General features: G+C 42.9%; 1 protein-coding gene across 1 annotated transcript in view; it reads right to left on the reverse strand.

Moving 5' to 3' along the window:
• Nucleotides 1–25,441, reverse strand: part of LOC142471679 (uncharacterized) — a 52,498-nt gene that overhangs the window by 14,902 nt on the left and 12,155 nt on the right. Inside the window, exons 2-3 of the mRNA XM_075578274.1 lie at nucleotides 17,080–17,182; nucleotides 14,221–14,376 (exon numbers count right to left, since the gene is read on the reverse strand). Coding sequence (XP_075434389.1) covers nucleotides 14,221–14,376; nucleotides 17,080–17,182 — 259 coding nt within the window. The remainder of the gene's footprint in view (nucleotides 1–14,220; nucleotides 14,377–17,079; nucleotides 17,183–25,441) is intronic.

The raw sequence follows: 25,441 nt of genomic DNA on the forward strand, positions 1-25,441 counted from the left end.
TGTTTGGAGACGCTGCATCTACATGCACGGATCTTACAGGCGATTGTACTGTATACATTTGAATACTAGGGTACATGAGCAGGGGGTCTCCTGAGCTGAACCCCATTAGTTTCAGCCTCTGGGACCCCCTACTTCATGAGATACAGGCCCCGTTATGGGGTGCAGGTATCCCCTGTGCTTTTAAAGCTCCCTGTAAGGAATCGGGGCGGCGTGTTCCCTCCTTACCTGCCACTGCTACACCTTCCGCTCCGGTCTCTAGCAATGCGCGCACCTCCGCTCTGTTTACAGAGCGCGTGTGCACCCGCAGCTCTTCAAGGCATACCACGGAGCATAGCTTCGCCCCCCGGGCGCGCCTCCTTCGCGTGCGGCACGCACATGTGACGTCGTGCACCGCTCCCCAACTGCAAGCAAGTACACTCATTTGTCTCCTGTGCCTTGCATCCAAACTCAGTCTCCACAGAGGCCGCACCTCCGCTCCGACCTCTCTAATCCCAGTCATGCATCTCTCCTATTTAAACCCTGCTCTTTCACTTCTTCATTGGTGAACATAGACTTTGCTTTCCTGCTGCAAGTAACTGTGCTTGCCACAGACTCCTCTGTTTGGCCTGGCCTGGCCTTCTGGTGCCTTCGCCCTTTTCCCCCTCAGCCTTATCCTGCTTTCCCGTGCTGAAGTGCTGGATTCCCAGCACTGTGGCTTCTGGTTCCTGCGTCCTCCGTGGAGATTGTCCCTGTACTGAAGCTTCGTGTTCCTGTGACTCTTGTCTTTTCCCCGTCGTGCTGCAGCACCTACGCTGAAGCGTCTTCGCTGAAGTTTTCCCATTTCCGAACTTTGCATGTACCTCGACCCTGCTCTTGTACCACCTATCTTGACCCCGGCTTGCCTACGGACTACGCTGCTGTCTCCAATCCTGACCCTGGCTCCGTTTGACCACGGAATTCGCAACCCGGATCCGGCTTCGTGTTCTAAGGTCAGTGTGTTCTCATCCCCAATTCAGCCCCGTGGTCCGGTCCAGGTTTGTGGCGAGCATGACTGTTACACTCCTGCATCATGTGACTTGGAGATTTAAATCCTGCAGGGGGATACCAGCACCCCATAACAGGGCCAGTATCTCATTAAGTAGTGGGTCCCCGAGGCTGAAACCAATTCGGTTCAGCTCAGGAGACCCCTGCTCATCTACACTAGTGTCAAAACACACATAAATTAACAATAATTCATTACAGTAGCGGTTATCCGCTATGGTAATGAAGCTGCATTAATGTCACTTTTAGTCTCCTGAGCTATACCGCATTGATTTCAGCCTCGGTGACCCCCTGCTTCCCGAGTTACAGGCCCAGATATGGGGTGCCGGTATCTCCTCCATTATTTACATGTCACACGTCACGCAACGTGGACGCCTTAAAAATGGTGGCGACACTGGCATCCGATGCCCCATATTGGGGCCTGTAACTCGGGAAGCAGTGGGTTCCTGAGCCAGAAATCAATGCGGTTCAGCTCAGTAGACAGGGAACAAAAAAACAGCGCAAACCGCATAGTGAAGTACATCAAATTATATTTGATTTGTGAATAAGGTAAGTATTATTACGCGTTTCTTAGCTAACGCAACGTCATCAGGTAGCGTTAGCTATGAAACGCATAGGATAAGTGATTTGTATATTGTCCTATATTAGCCCTTGAATTCCTGCTCGGCGGCTTATTAAGTCACCGCGACTGTGACTTTTAAGTCTATTCCCATTGATTTGGCGAGACTGGGACTCTGTTCCGCACCATAGTAGTGCTACGTACAACGTGTACGGAAGGAACTCCGTTTTACGACACTGTGAAGTAATCTGGATGCGCCGTGGCATTTCGGCGAGACCACACATGCCGATACCATCGGGAAGAATTCTCCCTCACCGAGGCTGATCCACCGGACTGATTGGGTTCCCACAACATCCTGCACCGAGGGCGTGAGAAGGATCCAATGAAACTCCATAGCTGTGACTTCCAGTGATACAAGACACCTGTTGCTGAGTGGTAACCTGTTGTGCTGATTTCACTAAATGTGTTTGTTCTTTTAATCTGATGTACGCCTAATACTTACCTTCTTCACAAATCAAATATAATTTGATGTACTTCACTATGCGGTTTGCGCTGTTTTTTTTGTTCCCTGTCTATCTAGTGTTGTTGGAGTGTTGAGCCACCCTGACCCCTAACAGCTGTAGCCGCCACTGTTAATACAGATATTGTATGATTATTTAATACACCCTATGAATGGGGGTGATATTTATTGCACTATATCACTATTAGTGGGTTTGAGTTAAATGGTTTATTAGTTGAGCACTTTATTTCTTTTCTTTCAGCTCAGGAGACCCCTGCTTCAGAACACTATTAAAAAATACATTAAAGCAGCTTCATTACCTTAGCGGCTATCCGCTAAGGCAATGATGGGGTTAAGGCACAACAGCATGTTTATTGGGGACAATTGCCCCCAATAAACATTGCAATATACAAAACACCCACCCCCTGTGGCCCCAACAACCCCTATACCCCCCTAACATACATAAAATATCGTATTTTTTTTTATTTGCACAGGAATGTTACTAAAGGCCGGCGATGGCCCTCGGGTGGTCCCCGCAGGTGTCCAGGGTCCCCGGGTGGTCCTGCAGGTGTCCGGGGGTCCCCGCTTGCCTGCAGTACCAATCCTGTGCCCCCCCCCACCAAAAAAAAATACATAAATACTTTTAAATATATACACCTCCCCGCCCCCTAACACATACAGTACAATAATGGGCAAAATTACTATTATCCACATATGGATAAAAGTGCATTTACCCATTTAAAATACATTGAGCAGCATAAATAAAGTGAATAAATCTTGCACTCACCCCTGCCAGGCTGCCACAATGAAGGCCATCCTCATCCCGTCTATGTCTTCCGTTGCTTCAAACAATACAGAGGAATAAAAAAAGACAATCTAATGTCCCCTAACCCCTTAATCACCTTAGCAATTAGTAACCGCTATAGTAATTAAGGTGTTAACCAACCCTCCCCACTACCCACCCGGTACACATAACTACCCATCCTTGGGGATAATACCCCCTTCACCCACCCCCGCTACCCACAATAAAAACAATGTTAGTATTTATTTAAAAGTATTGTTTCTTTTTTTGGGGCACACCATTGGTACCGCAAGCCAGCGCGGACACTGGACACCCGCGGGGATCACCCGGGGACACCCACGGTGATCACTCGGGGACACCCGCCGGCCTGTTGTATGGTGTGCCTGAAAATGGGTAAACAAAGAATTTTTTCTATGTCCAGCTTCTTTTGCGCCTGCCTTTAGCTGGCACTTTTTTCCGGCATGCTTTTAAAGTATGATTGACTTAGCGCTGTTTAGTGAATACCGCTGACTGGCAAAAAACGGCGCGTTTGCCATTTTTTGCCTGATCAACCAGATTTTTTTCACAGGCCAGGAAAAATGCCTTTTAAGGCCGATAAAGCGCTGTTCTCACAGCTTAGTGAATCACGCTGTATCGGCCTTAAAAGCCACTTGGCGCTCTTAAACGACTTATCACAGCTTGGTGAATCGCCCCCTTAGTCACCAAATTTGATTCTACATGGACCTGAACCAATTATAGTATTCTGACAAAATTATGTTGGGACTAGTAAAATATGGTACCACTTTCATCTTAATTCATCATCTGATGTCAGTAATCTAACAAACACTAATTTTTTTAAAGAATGTAAAACGGGCAGATTCAGCAAGCGGCAGTATGGGTAAGTGCACCCGATCCAGCGTTAACTCCCATTCATTTGCGTTAAAGCGAGATCAGGTGCTACTCCATACTTGTTAACACTACCTCATAGTAACATAGTAAATTAGGTTGAAAAGAAAATCACATACCGATCAAGCTTGTGCTTTGCTAAATTCTAAATGGGTGAGGTACTCATCTTTTATTTATAATGGGTGAATATCTACTATTTACATTTTGCATTTAATATACGACTCATATTTGAGATGCGAGATCAAAGATTCAGAGGAAAGGTCTTCCCCATGTTATCATTAATTGTACGTGCTAACGTGCAACTTAAATCCATGCTGGTTATTGGTTAATTAAGGTTGGAGAAAGGCAAGGCAATGGGTTTTGGGCCTGCCGATATTGCAGGGAATTTCTTTCTGTACAAAAACCTTTCCCGGTGTAACATATCTGTTACACAGTCATTAACCATGTAACCTCAAAGGCATGGAAGACCCAGATGTGCAGGGTTTAGCTAAAAGAAAAACACTGCTTAACCTGTTTCCTAATGGGAGGACATTCCAAGGTAAATAGCTAGTGCTCCAAATAACCGAGCAACTTGGAACAAAAACTCTCTGCTTTTCTTCACATACATGATTTCTGATGGGACCTAAATACATAGTTATTGTTTGTTATTGCTCCCAAAATCTTCAAAGTGGTCATTTGCAAGAAGCTTTTTGATTGGTCATGAGGACTTTGTGCATAAAAACGTCCTCCATGCATGAAATATTCAGTCATTTACATTTTCTATTTAAAGTCATAATATTGTGAGCATGTAAACACATGGTAACCAATAAGTAGGACGATGGTGTTTTACATTGTATATTCTGGTTTAGGATGAATTTGTTCTACAATTGATTAAAAGCTAAAAATGTTTTAAAATATATTGTCACCACAGATATATCTTCAGTTATAGCAAAACAATGGTACTGGGCGCTTCTAATAGTGACTAAACGACAATAAAGTGATATAAACGTGATAAATAAAAATACAAGAATTAATATAAATAATTAATAAAAATATGATGTAAAAAAATCCTTCACCAATTGTGAAAATAAGTATATAAAAATAGCAGCTCTACACCCTTATAGGACTGTCCAGGTCCAGAGTTCATGCATTTTTCTTCCAGGTGGGGGGAGCGCTCAAATCTTGGGATGATAAACAGGGAAAAAAATGGAAGACATAATAGTGCAGACCAGATACAATAGGTGCAAACAATATCTCTAGAAAATGTCTCACTCACAATGTATAGGTAAAAAACAGACGTGTGGATGCCTTCTGATGATATAGGTGTCAATTCAGTACATCTAATGGGCTAAAGAAGTCCGTAATTTCTGAGTCAACCTCCCAAGAATATAATGAAAAAAGAGAGCACAAAATGGTGTAGTGCATAAGGGTATATTATGGCATAAACACACATAGGTGATCATACAGTCACTTGGTCATCCTTCCGCATACGTCACGTCCGGTGATGTCACTTCCTGTTCTTCATGATTCCTGACGAAGTGGCAGGCAGCTACGAAACGCGTAGAATCTATCTTAGCACTTTTTGGAGGACACTGTTTTGGGGCCGATTGACGAGCTGACGTGAGGAGGTGCTGGCAAACGAACCAGAGAGTACAGCGGGAGACAGCGTCTTCCGCCCTAACCGCTGCATCACAGGAAGTGATGTCACCGGACGTGACGTATGCGGAAGGATCACCAAGTGACTGTATGAGCGGCATCCCCCATGAGTCACCTATGGCTCTCTCCAATGAGTGTTATTACTGTGCAAATGTGAGTGTATTACCTATGTGTGTTTATGCCATAATATACCCTTATGCACTACACCATTTTGTGCTCTCTTTTTTCATTATATTCTTGGGAGGTCCACTCCGAAATTTCGGACTTCTTTAGCCCATCAGATGTACTGAATTGACACCTATATCATCAGAAGGCATCCACACGTCTGTTTTTTACCTATACATTGTGAGTGAGACCTTTTCTAGAGATATTGTTTGCACCTATTGTATCTGGTCTGCACTATTATGTCTTCCATTTTTTCCCTGTTTATCATCCCAAGATTTGAGCGCTCCCCCCACCTGGAAGAAAAACGCATATCTTCAGTTATACCCGAGTATTGTTATTAAAGGCTTCTCTGTTGACCTAGAATTTTAAAGTGCAAAATCTAATTAGAATGCTATACTGTAGTACTCTATCAGATATCAAAACACTACAAAATGTAATCAATCATTTAGCAAATGTTTTGGTCCCTTGGAGACCCTAGTCTTTCTTTAAATAGTAGTTAAACAAGTGAAAAATACAGCGTCAATACCCTGAATAGGAGAAATATTTATTTTGTTATTTTCTTCCTTTGGGGATATATTCATTATTTTACAATGCTATTTTCTAGTTGTATGTGAAGGTTTAAGCCCCAATCATTAGAATTCATTGGAATCAGAAATTAAAGTTGCTCGACAAAATGGCGGCTCAGCATTTTGAAAATGGACATAGATTTATTACCATCAGTATTGTTACCTTGAGCTTTTACTAGCTGTTTTCAAAGCTACTTAATGTACCTTAATTACAATGATCTATTAATGAAACAAATTTTTTTTTTTTTTTTTACATATTTATGTATTTTTTTAAATATCTGGATACCATCAGGTGAAGGCCTGAATGAGAATGATACAGTATGTACATTTCCCAGCATGGCCATTACTAACATGGTCAATGATTTGATTCACCACCAGGATTTTCCAACTCATGCAAGAAAAATATGCATCAACTCCTTCAGTGCTAGAAAAGGTTAAACATTAAAGCAAAGATGCTTTAAAATATGAGGCAGGAAAAAATATAATATCTGTTTTCACAGATTGAGTGTTTTAATTGCTTAATTATTTCCAGATTACTGTATTATATTAACTCTTTGAACTAATGCTTTTCTGTAATGGTTTCATGAAAGGATACATACAATTGCCTTCTTTGTGTTATATTGATGATGTGTTATTTTTAGTGGTGTTAAGCTACATTGAGACAGCCATGAGTAAAATCAACACAGGTATTGCTGATGTCTGGTACAGTACTTACGAAATATAAAATGTGCTACATTTAACATAGTCTTTCAGTCTAATATTTTACTGATTAAATGAATGTATATTTTGTTTTCCTAGTACAATAAAAACAGTTTAAGCTTACTGTATCCATCTTTACAAAAATAGAGATTTATAAGGAGATTTACTAACTGCTAATGTGGGGTATTGCACTGCGTTTCCGCATTAACTGCCATTGATTTAAATAGCCGTTAACACCGGATTGCAGGGCGATACTCCACAACGGCTCTTAGCGAGTCCCAGGGTTAGATTCATAGAGGAATATATTTGCTATTGCTCAATATAAAATGATAGATTCAATAATGTTTATGAAGTACCAGCAAGATGTTTTTTTTTTTTTTAAAGTGTAAGGAATAAGTATTAGCATTGAACACACGTACTGTATGTATGTATGTACAGTATGTACAGTACAAACAAATTTAAATGAACTGCACTCACCCACCATATGTATCAGTGTAGATTATAGCACAGGTGATAACATATATATATATATATATATATGAAATAATTTTTAGATGAGATACAAGAGAAGTCAGTATGAGATGAGATATCAGATTGCTAGATGAAGCAAATATAAAGCACCCAATCATATGTAGCCATGGCTGGTCCAGACTATACATTTTTCCTCCTGTCACGTTAGTCCCAGTAGTTATAGGCAGTGGCAGGCGATCCTGTGGGGTTTACCCCCTCATGCTGCCTCCTTGAGTGACTGGGCTGGGGGTGAACTGAGTCTGTGTACAGCCAATCATGGTGCAGACTGTGCCCTCCCCCTGTGCCTTAGAGAGGAAGTATCCTAAATTATAGTCAGTCTAGGAGTGAATCTGGTCTGAGGAGTGGAGCTGAGTCTCTCCCGGCCGGGAGGAGACATGCTCTCAGCCCCTTAAGGGGTTGAGGGTAGGAGACCTATCAGATTGTAAGGCCTCAAGATTGCAAGAAGGCCTGTACCATCCAGAGGCATGGGACTGATCCTGAAAACCCATGTATACGCTGTAATGACAACTGCAGTGGCTGCCACAATAAAGGATCCTGTTTTATATACCTCGGCTTAAGTAACAGTCTTTTGGGTAGAGGTATGAGAGAAGGCTGTCATGGTGGGGACTGTCTCCAGAACACCTGGAGCCTGATATGACTGGAGGCGCTGACACCATGAGAAGAACCTGAAGGATCACCAAAGCCTGTCCTGTTTCCCCTTACCAACGCGGACCCTCAGAATCTCCTGGACCCTCACAAGAATTTAGCACCATGACACCTGTAGCAATAGCAAGATCTCCCAGAGAGGGGGTAAGGGGGAAACAGCCCTACAATTGGAGGTGCTGCTGAAATGCAGAACAGGGCAGGCTTTTAGGCCATTGCAGCAGTGCAGCACAGAAGAGGCTGGGGCCGGGCTCCTGATGCTTTACAAGGGACCCTGGGCACCCATTTCGAGTTAAGGAAGGGGGGAACCGCTCTCTGAGGCTACACCAGGGAGGGGCTTACCCAGACCTTTACCGAACACAGAGACTAAGTTGGGGCATACCCTGTGGGAACTTCCAGGGAGCGTGGATACCCCCCTAGCTGCTTAAAAGAAAAACACTAGGGACAGGGCCCTTTCAGTTGTTGCCGGGGACCCTGGGCACCTTAAAGAAAATGTGCTTGTGGGGCGTACCCTGTGTGAAATTGTCCAGGGAGTGTGTACCCTTAATTTATTGAAAATTCAATGTAAGGAACAGGCCCTTCCAGTTGTTGCTGGGGACCCTGTGTACCTTTTCCTTCATGGACTGTGCTAGTGTGCTCAAAATGGAGTCCACTGCATGGACTGTGTTCTCAAAATGGTGCTCCCGCCAGAAATAGGGGACTGCATAGGCTTGCAAAGCAAGTTGTAAGCTTTTCTTGAAAGTTTGTGCCAGCGATTCGGCGCCAAGACAACGTCCCGCCCATCGCGGTGACTGGCTCAGCTGGAGCCAAGATACTACTTGATCTGCCCTGCCCTGTCCTATATTCCACCTAGGGGAGGAAGCACCAACTAAGATCCAATCCTAGACCATACTTGCACTAGGGAGGAGTCAACCACACCCTGCCTAACTTTAGTTCCACAGAGCTGAGCCAGTGGAAGGAACTATTGCCTTATTGCTGCTTACTACAGTACCACTACCTCAGACTATTCCAGAAATATGTCTGCTCTGGAGTTGGCTAACTATTACCTACAAGGAGGCTACCTGGTAGTCACCATCCATGGCCAACACCACCTGTGCTGTGTGTGCCCAAACTGCCACCTACCTGGGGGCAACGCTGGCCCCACCATGCGGTGTCCATGCGGCCTGCCAGCCCTATGCCAACCAGCGCTGCTTTCCAGCCAGCCAGCCAATCAACCGGGCCGCCACACCAACCGGTGTGGCCCCTGCAGAGTCCAATACTGCCACTGATATCGTGGGCCCGTGTGCCCTGACCATCATGTCTGGATGCCCATGTGGTTCGGTGCCAAAGGTACCTACTTTGGCTTATCCTGACTTTTACAGTGCAGTGTACCGGTGCCAGAGACGACCCCCGCTGTGATGCTGCTGATGGTTCCCGGACCGGAACCTGTACCTGCCGCTGACTTGGGGGGTAAGTTTACTGCCCTGGGGGTGTCGGGCATGCCTCCCCTGGTGGTGCAGGAGCGGGCAAGCTCCATGCCAATGGCCACCAGGGAATGCGGGGCGCCCCGACATCGCAGACCGGTGGAGGTGTCCTTACCCGTCCCCGAAGAAGAGACCAGACGTTCGAGACCCGAGGAGGAAAGACCAACCCTTACTTGCCTGCGGAGGTGAAGTCCCAATCCCGAGGTGTTCATCCAGAAGGCTGTGGTGCTTCCAGAGCCCCGGAGGAGCCCCACACCCGAGGAAGATGCCAGAGCTGTGAAGGACCCGCTCGCGGTGAATCCTGTGGAACCAGAAGATGCTCCCTACCTGAGGATGGGTGTCTCTTACTTCACGCAGGGTCTTGCTGTGGCCTATCTTGATAAGGAGCCAGTCGGGCCTTGTTCGGTGTGCTGTGGGTTAATGCACTTCCAGCGCTGCCAGACATGATGTCACCGCACCACTGGACCGGTGCCTGCCTGGAGATCCTGCAAGATTGGTTCATCCATATGATGTCGACAAATTGACATCTACTGCCACTGCGGATCCAGAGCCGGGACCTTCCGTGGTGATTGTGGGACATTTTCTCACTGACACACCGAGGCCCCGATCTAGAGGAAGGGGTCACCGGACCACTGATGCTGCCCCTATACCATCCCCTGATACTATTGGACTGGCCATGGACAATGTTAAGTTCCACTCACCGGCTGTCTCTACCCATGTCCATGTCAAAGCTGCCACTGCTCAGGACATTGTCAGGCCTCAACCATTGGCCTTTAGCCACACTGCTCCGGTCCCTGCCACCCTTGTTCAGGACAGTGCTGTGCCATATTGTCCCTACCTCTGCTGAGCCATTTTTGTGCTATCCACATTTCCACATTGATCTGAGGGATTGGGATTTTGGAGGAAGGGTTGGTTTGACTGAGGATGAGTATTCAGAGGGGGAGATACCTTATGCAAGCATGATACCTGTAGTTAAGTCCCCTGGGTAAATTAGATCCTTCAGAGAGTCTTCCCTATCTCAAATGTCCTCAACGTCTAGTGTGTCCTCTCAGATGGACACTAGATCTGGTAGTCCTAATCCAGAACACCGGACCGGGGAACCCCTTAAGTGGTGGGACCCTATGTTTCAGGGCTACGTCGTCAGAATGAATAGGGCCTCTGGTTGATGGTCCTGTAGTAGATCACTGGTTGGAGGAGGGTTAGTTTTCCCCAGAGGACATAGCTGAAGCCATTCGTAAAAGGGTACATGACATCAAATTAGGGGTCATAACACCTAAGGGACCAGCTATACTCTATCAGGAGGTGGAGGGAAGAGAACCTCAATTTGGGTTCTGCCAGGCCAAGGTACTGGCCACAAATTATTAAAGTTCAGCCAAGCTGACTGGGATATAATATCTAGATACCGTCAGTCTCATGGGTCCGAACTCCCGTATGTACCTGAACCAATTATGGAAGAAATTGGAAACAACAGACATGATTGGCTAAAACAGGCAGTGAAGGAGTATCTTCGGGCTAAAATTTCTGAAAAGATATTCGTAACGGAGTCCAAAATCAGTTCCATTATGAACGATGTTGTTAGTGGGTCGGTGCATTTACAAAGATAGGGTGGAAATCCAACAGAGGCCTGGTTCACCTAGAGTGTATTTCGTATGGACCAAGATGTTTGATGGGCGGGTGGTAAAGATTCCCGATCCCAAGTTGTATAAATAGAGATCCTATTTCATGTTGGAAGTATATTCAGTTACTATCATCGCTGTAATCAGTGGATGATATGGGTTAGTAATGTTTTATACTGTACATTGGTTTATGTCATGATGTCTGACTTAACCTTGTGTTGTATTGCAGGCTCCAGGTTAATGAATGGGGCACTAAATTTGGTCCAAGTGAGGACATGGGAATTTCACCTAGGGGGAGAGGGCAGTCATGGCTGGTCCAGACTATACTTTCTGCCTCTTGTCACGTAAGTCCCAGTAGTTTTAGGCAGTGGCAGGTTATCCTGTGGGGTTTATCCTCCCCCCCTCATGCTGCCTTCTTGAGTGACAGGGGTGGAGGTGAACTGAGTCTGTGTACAGCCAATCACGGTGTAAACTCTGTGCCCTCCCCCTCTGTGCCTTAGGGAGGAAGTGTCCTAAATTATAGTCAGTCTAGGGGTGAGTCTGATCTGTGGAGGAGTAGGGGTGAGTCTGATCTGTGGAGGAGTGGAGCTGAGTCCTTCCTGGCCGGGAAGAGACATGCTCCCAGCCTCTTAAGGGGTTGAGGGTAGGAGACCTACCAGATTGTAAGGCCTCAAGATTGCTGAACCCCCCTGAACTCGTGTGGATCAATTCTGCGATCGATCGCACTCGCACACCGGAAGTGACGCGACGGGCCAAACCGGAAGTGACGTGACGCGACCTCGGGAGTGGGGCTGACGGCGAACACTGAAGCTGCGCATCTATAATTTTACGTGTCTATGCACATAGTGCAAAATGTGAGTGCAATATTTATTGCTTTATAAATACATTTACAGTGAACAATGTTGCACTAAGAGTGTCATCTCTTTTATTGAGGGTTTGTCCTGCTGAAGCCTGGTACTTCATGTCAAGCAAGTCTTCCATACATACACACTGCTGGTATTTTATTGAGAAATTGTGAGTCCCCACTTGTGATTTTTTTGAAGCTGTTTTTTCCTGTAGAACATATTACACTATATATTATATATTTTTTTCCACATACAGTGACATCTGCGCTTCTAACAAGTTTCTTTCTGCAATCAACAAAAGGAGGAATTGGATCTTCTCCTTAAGGGTTAAGCTGCAAAGTTTACTGTTTCACATTTATTATTCACTTTATTTATTAAGCACCATTTAAGGTTTATCACTGTACCTCTATTAGAAGCGCCTCACACCCCCCCTTTTTGCACTAGTCTAGGGGTGAGTCTGATCTGTGGAGGAGTGGAGCTGAGTCCTTCCTGGCCGGGAAGAGACATGCTCTCAGCTCCTTAAAGGGTTGAGGGTAGGAGACCTACCAGATTGTACGGCCTCAAGATTGCAAAAAGGCCAGTATACCTACACATTGCGCTTTACAAAGACAATACAGTACAGGGAATTATAATAATACAATAAGCACAACAAAGTCAGACAATAGGAAAGGAAATCTCTGCCCCGACAATCTTACAATCTAAGTGGTACGTTGGGAGATTTACAGAGACAGAAGGTGAGGGAATAAGTGCTATAGATGGCATTGCTTGGCCACAATGATTGGTAGGAGTGACTGTGAGGGTGGGACACTAGCCATTATTCCAGACTATTGGGATGCTTCTTTTGTGTGGTGAGTTTTAAGGTTGGTCAGTATTAAATTAGGGTTAAAGGGTCAACACCATTAGTAGGGATAGAGGTGGCAGGGATGCGTTGGTGAGAGCCAGTGTGTATATGGCTGGGTCCAAGATAAGGGGAGATAGCCCCAGCAGCAAGGAGGAGTAGAGAGAGAGAGGAGGTGAAAAGAAGATTTGTGGGGGTGCTTTATATTGAGGGGTGTAGAAGTTGTTGGGAAAGAGGTGTGTAAATAGTAGTGTAGTGTATGGGCACAGACATAGGTAGAGGGAGGGAGGGAGAGATGAAGAAATATGGATAGCAGGGTGGGAGGAAGGTGAAGAGAACAGAAACGTTTACAAAGGAGTGAGAAAGCTGCAAACAGAAAAAGCAATATGGAGGACATAATAAGATGCAGGGAGAGAAAGGTGGGAGTAGAGAAGTAGGGGTTGAAAGAGCAGGTGTATAAATCATGCAGTGTAGCACTGACGGTTACACATGAGCTTAGAAAGTGAGCCTATAGATGTGTAAAAATTGTCACCATTTAGAAAGTCAAGTTCTCACAGTTTCAGAGTTGTTAATGAAGGGCAGAGTCCAGTTCCTCTTGTAATCTTCACCCACAATTCAACTTCAATTTTAACTCAGCAGTAAGCTAAAACTCTTCTCCTAGTACTAATACATCACAAAGGGCTAATACAAATATACCACAATGAAGATGGTATAATATAATTACTTGTTACTGGAAAGTATTTTTATATATATATATATATATATATATATATATATATATATATATATATATATATATATATATATATATATATATATTACACACATACTGTATATATATATATACACACACATATACTGTAAACAAAATAACAACATGGTGGATGTGTATCCTCATCCTCAGCAGCAATGAAGCCTGCCCAATATTTCACACCATAAGAGAGGAAAGGCGGTAAGAGAGACTGTGGAGCCATTATTCACCTCACAAACCTTTCAATTTAAAGAGGCAATAAAAGACTCATCAGAGAAATCTCGCAAAATGAGCACAGGCTGGGTGAAGTCACAGAGGACATTAATGAGCTGAAAAATCAACTAAGAGGTTAAAAAGAAAAGTGTTCAAACCAAACAAAAAGTTTATGATCTAGAAATCGCTCTAGAAGGAGCAGTTTTAGGATTGAAAACAGGGTAGCTCTATTGTGTATCCTTCCCCACATAAAAAGAAAAGCACAATGTGCTATATAATATACAGTAACTAACTATCTCCATCTCCACTTAAAACCACCCAAAGAGCAGTCCCCTAAATGTACTGTAGATCCAATAGGTTCCAATAGGTAAGACTGAGCAAAATATTATTAACATAGTAAATAAAATAAGACACGGAGCCAAAAAATGCATCCCATAATGTAGAGAAGCAAACTCTGCCAGAAAACTTAGAACACATATTTCTATACAAACCTCTTAATTGTCTGTCCTTTTTTCTGAGACCTATTTTAGCGCCATCAGTGCATTTGGTGGCACTTGTTCTTTGAAAAGAGTTGGCAGCCCTGGAGATGGATGGTAGAGGCCTGCTCGTATTGACGTCTTTGCCTTTGTTCTCCCTTAGAACACTCCCTGGTTAAACAAAATATAGAGACATGGTTTATTCTGTTTTAACCTCTTACCATTTTACTTGCTGATAAAATGCCAATGGGCTATTTATTTAAGCCCCTTGGGTGACAACTAGTGCAAGAGAATTGTACCAGATTTATCAAAGGAAACCCTCCAACTGATTTAGTGGCTTTGCATTTGAACCCTTTGAGTGCCCTAGGATGTCACTACGTCACGGAGACTGGCACTCCGGGGGCTTCATGACAAAGTGACTATGCCATGCTCCAAGTGCTGTTTGTTTCTGTGTTTGATTCTGTCCTGCGTTCTCATGCAGTGCTGGACATGATCTAACCAGTGAGGAGGATTCCTCTTTTTCCGTTTCCTCCAAAATGGCCACGCGGTCATGTGACCGCTATATTATTTAATATATTACTAAGAAATGATAGTGTATCTGTCCATTATACCAGTCCAATAATAATCTTAACTAGGTCACTTAAAGAAATTAATATTTAAATATAAATCAGTATATCGGTAAAGAAATAACTGAGGTCTTCCTAAGAGGTGCCCTGTGGATACAATTCTGGGCTTGGTTCTTGCCACTTATTTTGTAACACAATTTACTTAACAGTATGTACAGCATCCGCTTACTTATATACAAATACCTAGAAATATATGAAATAATCACGAAGTATAGATCATATCAATCACATGTAATAGATGAATTCAGAAGTGTGAATAAAAATGTATTTTACATAGTTACATAGTAGATGAGGTTGAAAAAAGATGTACGTCCATCAAGTTGAACCTATGCTAAATTTAGACAACAGATATTTTATCCTATATCTATACTTACTTATTGATCCAGAGGAAGGTAAACAAAAAAACCCCATTAAGGGGAAAAATACATTCCTTCCTGACTCCAAGAATTGGCAATCGGATTAATCCTTGGATCAACATTCTTCCCATGTTTACTTATTTGGTATATCCCTGTATACCTTTCCTTTCTAAAAAGATGTCCAACCTTTTTTTGAACAAATTTATTGTATCTGCCATCACAGGGTAATGAATTCCACATTTGAACTGCCATTACTGTAAAGAACCCTGTCCTTTGTTGCTGGTGAAATCTCCTTTCCTCCAACCTAAAGGGATGCCCCCGAGTCATTTGTACTGCCCGTGGGATGAATAGTTCATTTGAAAGCTCCTTGTACTGTCCCTTGATATATTTGTATATAGTTATCAGATCCCCTCTTGGACGCCTCTTTTGTAATTTAAATAAATCTAACTTGGCTAGCCTCTCCTCATAAAATAGTTTGTCCATCCCCTTTATTAATTTGGTGGCTCTTCTCTGCACTATCTCTAGTTCCATAATGTCTTTTCTAAGGAGTGGTGCCCAAAATTGTACTCCATACTCAAGATGTGGTCTTACTAATGCTTTGTAAAGGGGCATAATTATGTTTACTTCCCTACTGCATGACTTTGGGTACTATTGCTAAGCCTGCTAAATCCTTCTCCATCAATTCCCACAATTTAGCCCCATTTAATGTGTAAATCGCCAGTTTATTCTTGCATCCCAAATGCATAACCTTACATTAATCTGTATTAAACCTCATCTGCCATTTACAGTACCTGCCCACGTTTCCAGTCTCTCCAAGCCCTTCTGGAGAGAAATTACATCCTGCTCTGATTCTACTGCCTTACACAATTTAGTATCATCAGCAAAGATGTCCAATGTCCAGACTTTGCTCTCGATGCCAACCTCAACATTTTGTATTTTTGCAATGATGGCTGGATTCAATACACATACACACTACAATATTTCCAGCCTGGTATAAATTGTAAGTAGATCAGAATACAGTGACATTACTAGAGATGGGCAAATCCTCCCAAATCCGTTTCCCCCCGATTTTGACTGATGTAAAATCCGCAAACGGAATTGACCAGTTTCAATCTGAGCGAATTTAGCAAAAACCCATAGACGGATTTGTACATCCAATGCGCAGATTCAGCAATCCGTTGGCGGATTCTTAAGAATACAGATTGCGGAATCCGTGGATCGGACTCTACAAATCTGTCCTCGGATTGCGGAATCCGTGGAGGTTATTGATAATAATATTAAAGAAATAATATTCAAGAAATAACAAAATGCGAATCGTCCTTTTTCAGACTGATCGCTGAAATTTGCGAACCAATGGAACTGGCCGATCCGATCCGGATACAAATCTGCCCAAAAAATGCACCCATCGCTACACATTAACAGTGTGTGGCGCATAGTGATTACATATTTATCTTATAATGACAGTATCATATTTATCCTAACAAGGTATTAGGTTTTAGGCAAAAGGTGTATTTCAAAGCAATGTGTCACTATAAGGTCTTACAACTTACCCTATAACAGGGGAGCGCAAACTTTTGGAGCTGTGCACCACTTCAAGCTCCCCCCGTGCTCACGCCCCCATACCTTCTTTGCCAGGTCAAATGATGCAACGGGGTCACATGGCGTTCTTTTTAGGCCATGTTGCCATGGCGAAGCGTCACATCGACTATTCTGAATCCCAGTAAGTGAGTTACAGAGGCCTTGCGCTGTCCCCTGGCATTTAATTTAAATGCCTCGGGGAAGAACGCAGGGCCTCTGCACCCTCCGCACCCCCCAAAAAAATCCTCACACCCAGTTTCCGTACCCCTGCCTTAGAAGGTATAAAATAAACACAGTATATAGTGATCTCTTACCAGCGATCTTAGATGGTGGGTCTGAAGTTACAGTAACATATTTCGGCTTTTCCTTGCCAGTATTATATTTAATTTGGCGGTGTTTGTCAACCCGTGCATAGGGCTGCAAGAAAACAAGAAACAATTAATCGTATTGGTACAGTTTAAAGAAATGTATTTAAAGCAGCAATTCAAGTGGGGATATGGCAACGAGCAAATCATGGGCTTTTTTATTATTATTATTATTAACATAGGATTGAAGCAGGGAAACTCCAGAGCAGGATATCTCTGCTCTGGAGTTCCCTTGCTTCAATCCTACTGTATGTTAAAAATACTAATAAAAAAAAATAAGATTTGCTAGCACAGATTTTTAGTAATCATAAACTACACAGCACTGTACACTGGGCCGACTACAATCGATGTCGAAGTTGAAAATCTTTTCAGTCTTCAGGATGATTTGAAAACATTTAGAAATGGTTGGCTATCTATCGGCTATCTATCTATTGGCTATCTATCTTAAATAAATGCACGCTAGTTGCTGAAAATGTAGGTATGCAGCTGAATATACAATAATACTACAAGAAAAAAGGAAAAGAAAATCTGACAAATTGACAATAATGAAAGAATCCTTAAACTCAAGCCAGTAGTCCTGGCTACATGTTCTTTTGGACACTGTTATTAGCAACATGACAACACAATTTGAGGTGGCAAAAACAATAAATTCTTTATATAGCGTTTTATGGAAAATAGAATTAGAGGATGAAGAAATTCTAGAAAAGGCAAAAAAAATATTTGCGATGAGCCAACACATCTTAAGGCATTATATAAATCAAATTAACAAGAACATTTTCTTTCACCAATAAACCTTTTGAATAAACTAAGACAAATAAACTTGAAATTATTTTCCAAAAGTAGTTGTTGCGTTAAGGTTGTTCTGAACCATACTACTGTAGTAACAGTAGCTCAAGCAGAACGCTCTTTCAGTTGTCTTTCTAGAATAAAAGACGTGTTAAGGTCTGCAATGGCCCAAAACCGACTGGCAGATTTAGGTTTACTGGCAGTTGCGGCTGAATTAGCGAGAAAATGCGATTTTTCTGGTAATTGATTTATTTGCAAATCGCAACGGCGTAAAGCTCCACTGATATAAATTATACAGTAAATTTCGCAAGAAGCAACTTTCCAGAATCGATTGTTTTAAAAATGTAGCTTATTATAAATAAAGTTGCAATTTGGGAATTTTGGGTACAAGTTTATATTATTATGATAAAGTATATACTGTAGTTTTACTTTTTTAGTCATTTTTAATTACAAAAGGTTAAATGCCATACTGTATATACAGTTAGGTCCGGAAATAATTGGACACTGACACAATTTTCATAATTTTGGCTCTGCACGCCACCACAATGGATTTGAAATAAAACAACCGAGATGCAATAGAAGTGCAGACTTTCAGCTTTAATTCAAGGGGTTGAACAAAAATATTGTATGAAACGTTTAGGAATTGCAACCATTTTCATACACAGTCCCCTTATTTCAGGGGTTCAAATGTAATTGGACAAATTAACACAATCATAAATAAAATGTTAATTTTTAATACTTTGTTGAGAATCCTTTGCAGGCAATGACTGCTTGACGTCTGGAACGCATGGACATCACCAAATGCTGGGTTTCCTCCTTTGTGATGCTTTGCCAGGCCTTTACTGCAGCTGTCTTCAGTTGTTGTTTGTTTGTGGGTCTTTCTGCCTTAAGTTTTGTCTTCAGCAAGTGCAATGCATGCTCGATCGGGTTGAGATCAGGTGATTGACTCGGCCATTGCAGAATATTCCACTTCTTTGCCTTAAAAAAAACTCCTGGGTTGCTTTCGCAGTATGTTTTGGGTCATTGTCCATCTGTAAAGGGAAGCGCCGTCCAATCAACTTCGCTGAATTTGGCTGAATCTGAGCAGACAATATATCCCTATACACTTCAGAATTCATCCGGCTGCTTCTGTCTTCTGTCACATTATCAATAAACACTAGTGACCCAGTGCCATTGTAAGCCATGCATGCCCATGCCATCACACTGCCTCCACCGTGTTTTACAGATGATGTGGTATGCTTCGGATCATGAGCCGTTAAAAGACTTCTCCATACTTTTTTCTTCCCATCATTCTGGTACAGGTTGTTCTTAGTTTCATCTGTCCAAAGAATGCTGTTCCAGAACCGGGCTGGCTTTTTTAGATATTGTTTGGCAAAGTCTAATCTGGTCTTTCTATTCTTGAGGCTTATGAATGGTTTGCATCTTGTGGTGAACCCTTTGTTTTTGCTCTCGTGAAGTCTTCTCTTTATGGTAGACTTGGATAATGATATGCCTACCTCCTGGAGAGTGTTCTTCACTTGGCTGGATGTTGTGAAGGGGTTTTTCTTTACCATGGAAAGGATCCTATGATCATCCACCACTGTTGTCTTCCGTGGACATCCAGGCCTTTTTGTGTAGCAGAGCTCACCAGTGCGTTCTTTTTTTTCTCAGAATGTACCAAACTGTTGATTTGGCTACTCCTTATGTTCCTGCTATTTTTCTGATGTATTTTCTTTTTTTTTGCAGCCTAAGGATGCCCTGTTACACTTGCACTGAGAGCTCCTTTGACCACATGTTGTGGGTTCACAGCAACCGCTCCAAAAGTGAATGCCACACCTGGAATCAAATCCAGACCTTTTACCTGCCTAATTGATGATGAAATAACGAAGGAATAGCCCACACCTGTCCATGAAACAGCTTTTGAGTCAATTGTCCAATTACTTTTGGTCCCTTGAAAAAGAGGGGGCTGCATATTAAAGAGATGTTATTCCTAAACCCTTTCTCCAATTTGGATGTGAATACCCTCAAATTAAAGCTGATTGACTGCACTTTAAGCCCATATTCATTATTTAACTGTAACTTGAATTTATTTTGGTACACAGCCGAAATAACAAAACTTGTATCAGTGTCCAATTATTCCCGGACCTAACTGTATATATATATATATATATATATATATATATATATATATATATACAGTGCTCGACAAATAATGATAACCAATCGCCCGTTGCGAGTGGATTTAGGCAGCTGGCGACCCGTGCTGCAGCTCTATGAATTCCCCTGCTCGTGCCAATTTTTTTTTTTTTTTTTTTAAATAAATAAATAAATAATCCCCCTCCCTGATTGGGTTAAAAAAAAAGTTTAAAAAAATGGCGGCAAATCCTGTGGTCCCGGCGCGCGTGCACAGGGCAAGCAGAGTGTCCTGCCATTTGCGCTGCCTGTTCCCCCCAGCAACCCAGAATCCCCCGCATCCCTCCCCCCCCACTCCCCACGTGGGACGGAGGGGGAAGCCCAAACCAAGCCCCGCGCGCAACCCAGCCCCCCCCCTCCGCTCCCCACGTGGGACGGAGGGGGAAGCCCAAAACAAGCGCGCGATCCAGCCCCCCCGCACCCTCCGCTCCCCATATGGTATTTACAATCTATCATCACACACACTCACTTCACATCACATATCTTTGTTAGCCAAAGGTCTTTCATATGCACCCAACAGTACACCGAATCGGTTTGACCTATTCGTGGACTTGAACAGATACATCCGTAAGTTAACCTTGATGCGACACTTTACCCAAAAGGGGGATGAAAATTTGGAAGCTGTATTTAATACACAAGAAAGAGAATGTATAGATGCTCTGACTTCATTTTTAATGGAGTCAGACCAAATAGGGAATGGACATAATAATACACAACAGTTTGGTTGTACTGATACACTTATGTGTCCATCCATAAAGAGATCAATAATGGACAATCAGGATTCAGTAAATAACACACTTCTGGATATTACTACACATGGGGAAGACATCAATCTACTGTTAGATTCTAGTTCATGCCCAATTGAAACAGATCAGGGTACTTCATTGAGATGTAAACCGTCACCATTTGTCCCCAAATCAACATATTTCCCGTATCAATCAAAGGGTAACTTTATTGAAAGTTTTTATACAGTAGTCCTGAGAGACCTAGAACAGTTGTGTCTTGACAATGTGGAACTGAAATATAACAATCTCACAAAAGAAGAAAATCAAGCCTTATTGAATATAAAAAATAATAATGATCTAATTGTTCGGCAAGCAGACAAGGGGGGGGCGATTGTCCTGCAGGATCGGGCGGATTATCTCTGTGAGGCCCATCGCCTCCTGCTTGACACCACATCATATCAGATTCTTATAGAGGACCCCTCTGAGAGTTACCAGTTGGAGTTCCGGAGTCTCCTCCAGGGTGCATTCTCTGAGGGGATTATTTCCAAATTAGAGCACAGTTTTTTATATATTAAACACCCTAGAACTCCCATTTTTTATCACATTCCCAAATTGCACAAAGATATAGTTAAACCACCAGGGAGGCCTATTGTGTCGGGGATTGGCTCGATGACGTCCAACGTGTCCCAATATGTAGATTACTATTTACAGCCTCATGTCATCAAATTGCGCTCATACATACGGGACACGTTGCATGTCATTGACTCCATCTCTGACATCAAGTGGAAGGATACCTATCACTGGGTAACTTGTGATGTATCTTCACTGTACACTTGTATTGAGCACTTAAAAGGTATCCAGGCTATTAGTCACTTTTTACAATTAGATTCTAATTTACACCCTTCACAAAGGTCATTTCTTTTAGCATGCATTAAGTTTATGTTAAATCACAATTATTTTCTTTTTGGGAATACATACTATTTGCAAATCTGTGGAACGGCCATGGGAGCCAAATTTGCTCCCAGCTATGCCAACCTATATATGGGACTGTGGGAGAGTACCCATGTGTGGGGGAATGCTGTGCTGGGGGCGGGTTTGGTTTTCTATGGCCGCTTCATAGATGATATTCTTATTATTTGGGATGGTGAGAGGGGCACCCTGGAGGCGATTTTGGAATCCTTCAGTAACAACAGGATGGGATTGAAATTTACATACAACATTCACCCAGATACTATAGTATTCTTGGATTTAGAGCTTTTTGTGGGTCCTAATAATACTATTCACACGAAAACACACTTCAAAACTGTGGCTGCTAACAGCTACCTACAGTATGGTAGCAATCATTACAAAAAATGGTTAGATAATATACCAAAGAGGCAGTTCCACAGATTGAGACGCAACTGTTCTATGGACAAGGATTTCTTTACCCAGGGCACAGATCTTTCATATAAGTTTCAGGAGAAAGGGTATGATATGGCGATTGTCAACAAATCTTTTCTAGATGCTAGCCTACTGGATCGTATATCTTTGTTGGACAAATCCAAGAGAAAAACAATAAACAAAAATGAGGTTACATCCTATGGATCGGTGCCTAAATTTATTACGCAATTTAACCAATCTGCCAAACAGATTAAAAAAATAATGAATGACCATTGGAACATCCTGGTCAGCGATCCAGAAATTGGTCATCTATTGCCAAAATATCCTCCTGTCACTTTTAGGAAAGCTAGGAGTATCAAAACTATGATTGCTCCTAGTAAATTAAAAACTTCCAAAGTAGGTAATAATTCTAGAATTGATGGATCTATTCCCATTAGAGTTAAGGGGAACTTTGGATGCGGGAGAAGTAGATGCCTTACGTGCAAACATTTGATCAGAACAAATAAATTTAAATCATTTTCCAACGGCACCTCACATGATATAGTAGAGTACATCAATTGTCTCACTGAATACGTTATCTACCTAATATCATGTGAGTGCGGTCTACAATATGTAGGCCGCACATCAAGAGCCCTAAGCACAAGATTTTTAGAGCATCGAAGAAACATAATAAATGGGTGTCAAACCCATAACCTCTCCCGCCACTACTGTAACGAACATTCTAAAGATCCAAGGTCCCTACGAGTTATGGGCATCGAATATATTCCTCCTACCTTTATGGGTGGAGATCGCTTCAAAAGATTATGTATGAGGGAGACTTACTGGATTTACATTTTGGATACACTACACCCAAAGGGACACAATGACCACATTGACATTAGCACTATAGTGTGATCACTCAAAGTGGTTGATCCTTCGGAGGTCTGGTTTGAGTGCTCAGGCAGCACTCCCTCTGAACTATAGTGACATGTCAGGTCTGTAAATGCATTTCCTTTGTAGATTTCTATCCTGGTGTACCTTACATTTTATTGGTATTCAATGAAGATGTATCTGTTCGGGTCCGCGGGCCGGTCCTGCCCTTTCATTTATATAATTAAAAAATTTATTTTGCACTTATTCACATATAAATTAATTAAATATTAGTCATTTCTTTTTTCTTTTTTCTTTTTATATTCACATACATTCTTTTTAGCTATTGTCCAGGGAATCATTCCACCATCTATTTCATTCACTCTATTTACCTATATCACTTAATATACAATATAGTTATACTATCACATATTTACAACAACATCATTATTCACATTCATTCAATAAGCCTACACAATCCACACTCATATTACAATACACATCACTTCCACTACATAACGTTTTGTTGTTTCATCAGTCCTTGCTAATAACAACCTTTGCTGTTCTTCTGACTCAAGTAATATTCATTGATATTCTTCTCTTCTATTAAAGATAACAACAGGTATATATTTGTACATATACAATATAGTAACTATTAAGTGGGACAATTGGGTAGTTTTATATTCATTTTTGCCTACATTCTCCAACTCTTGAGAATTTTGAATTTAAAATCTAAAATCATAAACAATATTGAATTTTGTAGAGTTTTAATAACAATGGACTATCTAAAATAATGATTAACCCCCTTTGGATATATTATGTGCTATCCTAATTTAAGTACTAATTTAAATATTACACATATCCCACCCCCCCTTTTTTTACCATCATTTTTTCACTTTTTGACTACCTATTGTAATATAGTAACAGTAAGAATTCCATATAAATGAGCTATGTTTCATCTTTTGCAAAAACAGTGGTGTCCTCATAACCTTTCCATAATAATTTATGTAATAAGGAAACACCACATCTTGGAAAGGTTCAAAATCATGTAATCAACATTTTAATAGGTATCCTTCAATCATGTATGCAAATTAACTTGTCTATAAGTACTGTGGGGTTACAGCCAATGGGTACCCCCTGATGAAGTCATCCTGATGACGAAACGCGTAGGGCGTGGCTGAGACGGAGGAGGCACTTTCCCACTGAACTCAGTGCACTGCGGATGCAGTATTGAGAGCGGCAAGCCAGACCAGAAGGAGCGGGCAGATCTCCACTATTCCTGGTGGTGCAGCAGCCAGAACGAAGTAGGCGAAGTCTGAGGCTCCCGGAGGGATTTCCTGTTGCGGGGCACACGCCGGGAGGACGTCATTTCCGGTGAAGGAGACACGTGTGTAGGAGAAGATTCGATTGCTGTTCCAGACGCTACCGGAGGCTTATGAGGGCCAATCTCATAACTGCTTGATATTTCCGTTTGATTTGTGAGTGGGCATTTGTCTGTTTTTTAATGTTCCATAAAATCATTGTTTTACTTTAATGCACTAGGTGTGCGCCTGTTTTTTTCTCTTTTTCTCTCATATATATATATATATATATATATATATATATATACAGTGCTCGACAAATAATGATAACCAATCGCCCGTTGCGAGTGGATTTAGGCAGCTGGCGACCCGTGCTGCAGCTCTATGAATTCCCCTGCTCGTGCCAATTTTTTTTTTTAAATAAATAAATAAATAATCCCCCTCCCTGATTGGGTTAAAAAAAAAGTTTAAAAAAATGGCGGCAAATCCTGTGGTCCCGGCGCGCGTGCACAGGGCAAGCAGAGTGTCCTGCCATTTGCGCTGCCTGTTCCCCCCAGCAACCCAGAATCCCCCGCATCCCTCCCCCACCCACTCCCCACGTGGGACGGAGGGGGAAGCCCAAACCAAGCCCCGCGCGCAACCCAGCCCCCCCCCCTCCGCTCCCCACGTGGGACGGAGGGGGAAGCCCAAAAAAAGCGCGCGATCCAGCCCCCCCGCACCCTCCGCTCCCCACGTGGGACGGAGGGGGAAGCCCAAAACAAGCGCGCGATCCAGCCCCCCCGCACCCTCCGCTCCCCACGTGGGACGGAGGGGGAAGCCCAAAACAAGCGCCGCGCGCGATCCAGCCCCCCCCCCCACACCCTCCCCGCTCCGCTCCCCACGTGGGACGGAGGGGGAAGCCCAAAACAAGCGCGCGATCCAGCCCCCCCGCACCCTCCGCTCCCCACGTGCGACGGAGGGGGAAGTGCCAACCCAGCTTCCCCCGTGCGGGCCTCCTGCGCCAGTCCGCCTCCTGCCCATGATCTCCCCCTAATCACCTGCCCCCGATCCTCGCTTGCTGCCCGGGGGTGTCCGGGGAGCGTGCTGCGGCGTCGGCCG

The sequence above is a fragment of the Ascaphus truei genome, chromosome 1, assembly GCF_040206685.1.
Source record: "Ascaphus truei isolate aAscTru1 chromosome 1, aAscTru1.hap1, whole genome shotgun sequence".
Classification (NCBI taxonomy): Eukaryota; Metazoa; Chordata; class Amphibia; order Anura; family Ascaphidae; genus Ascaphus; species Ascaphus truei.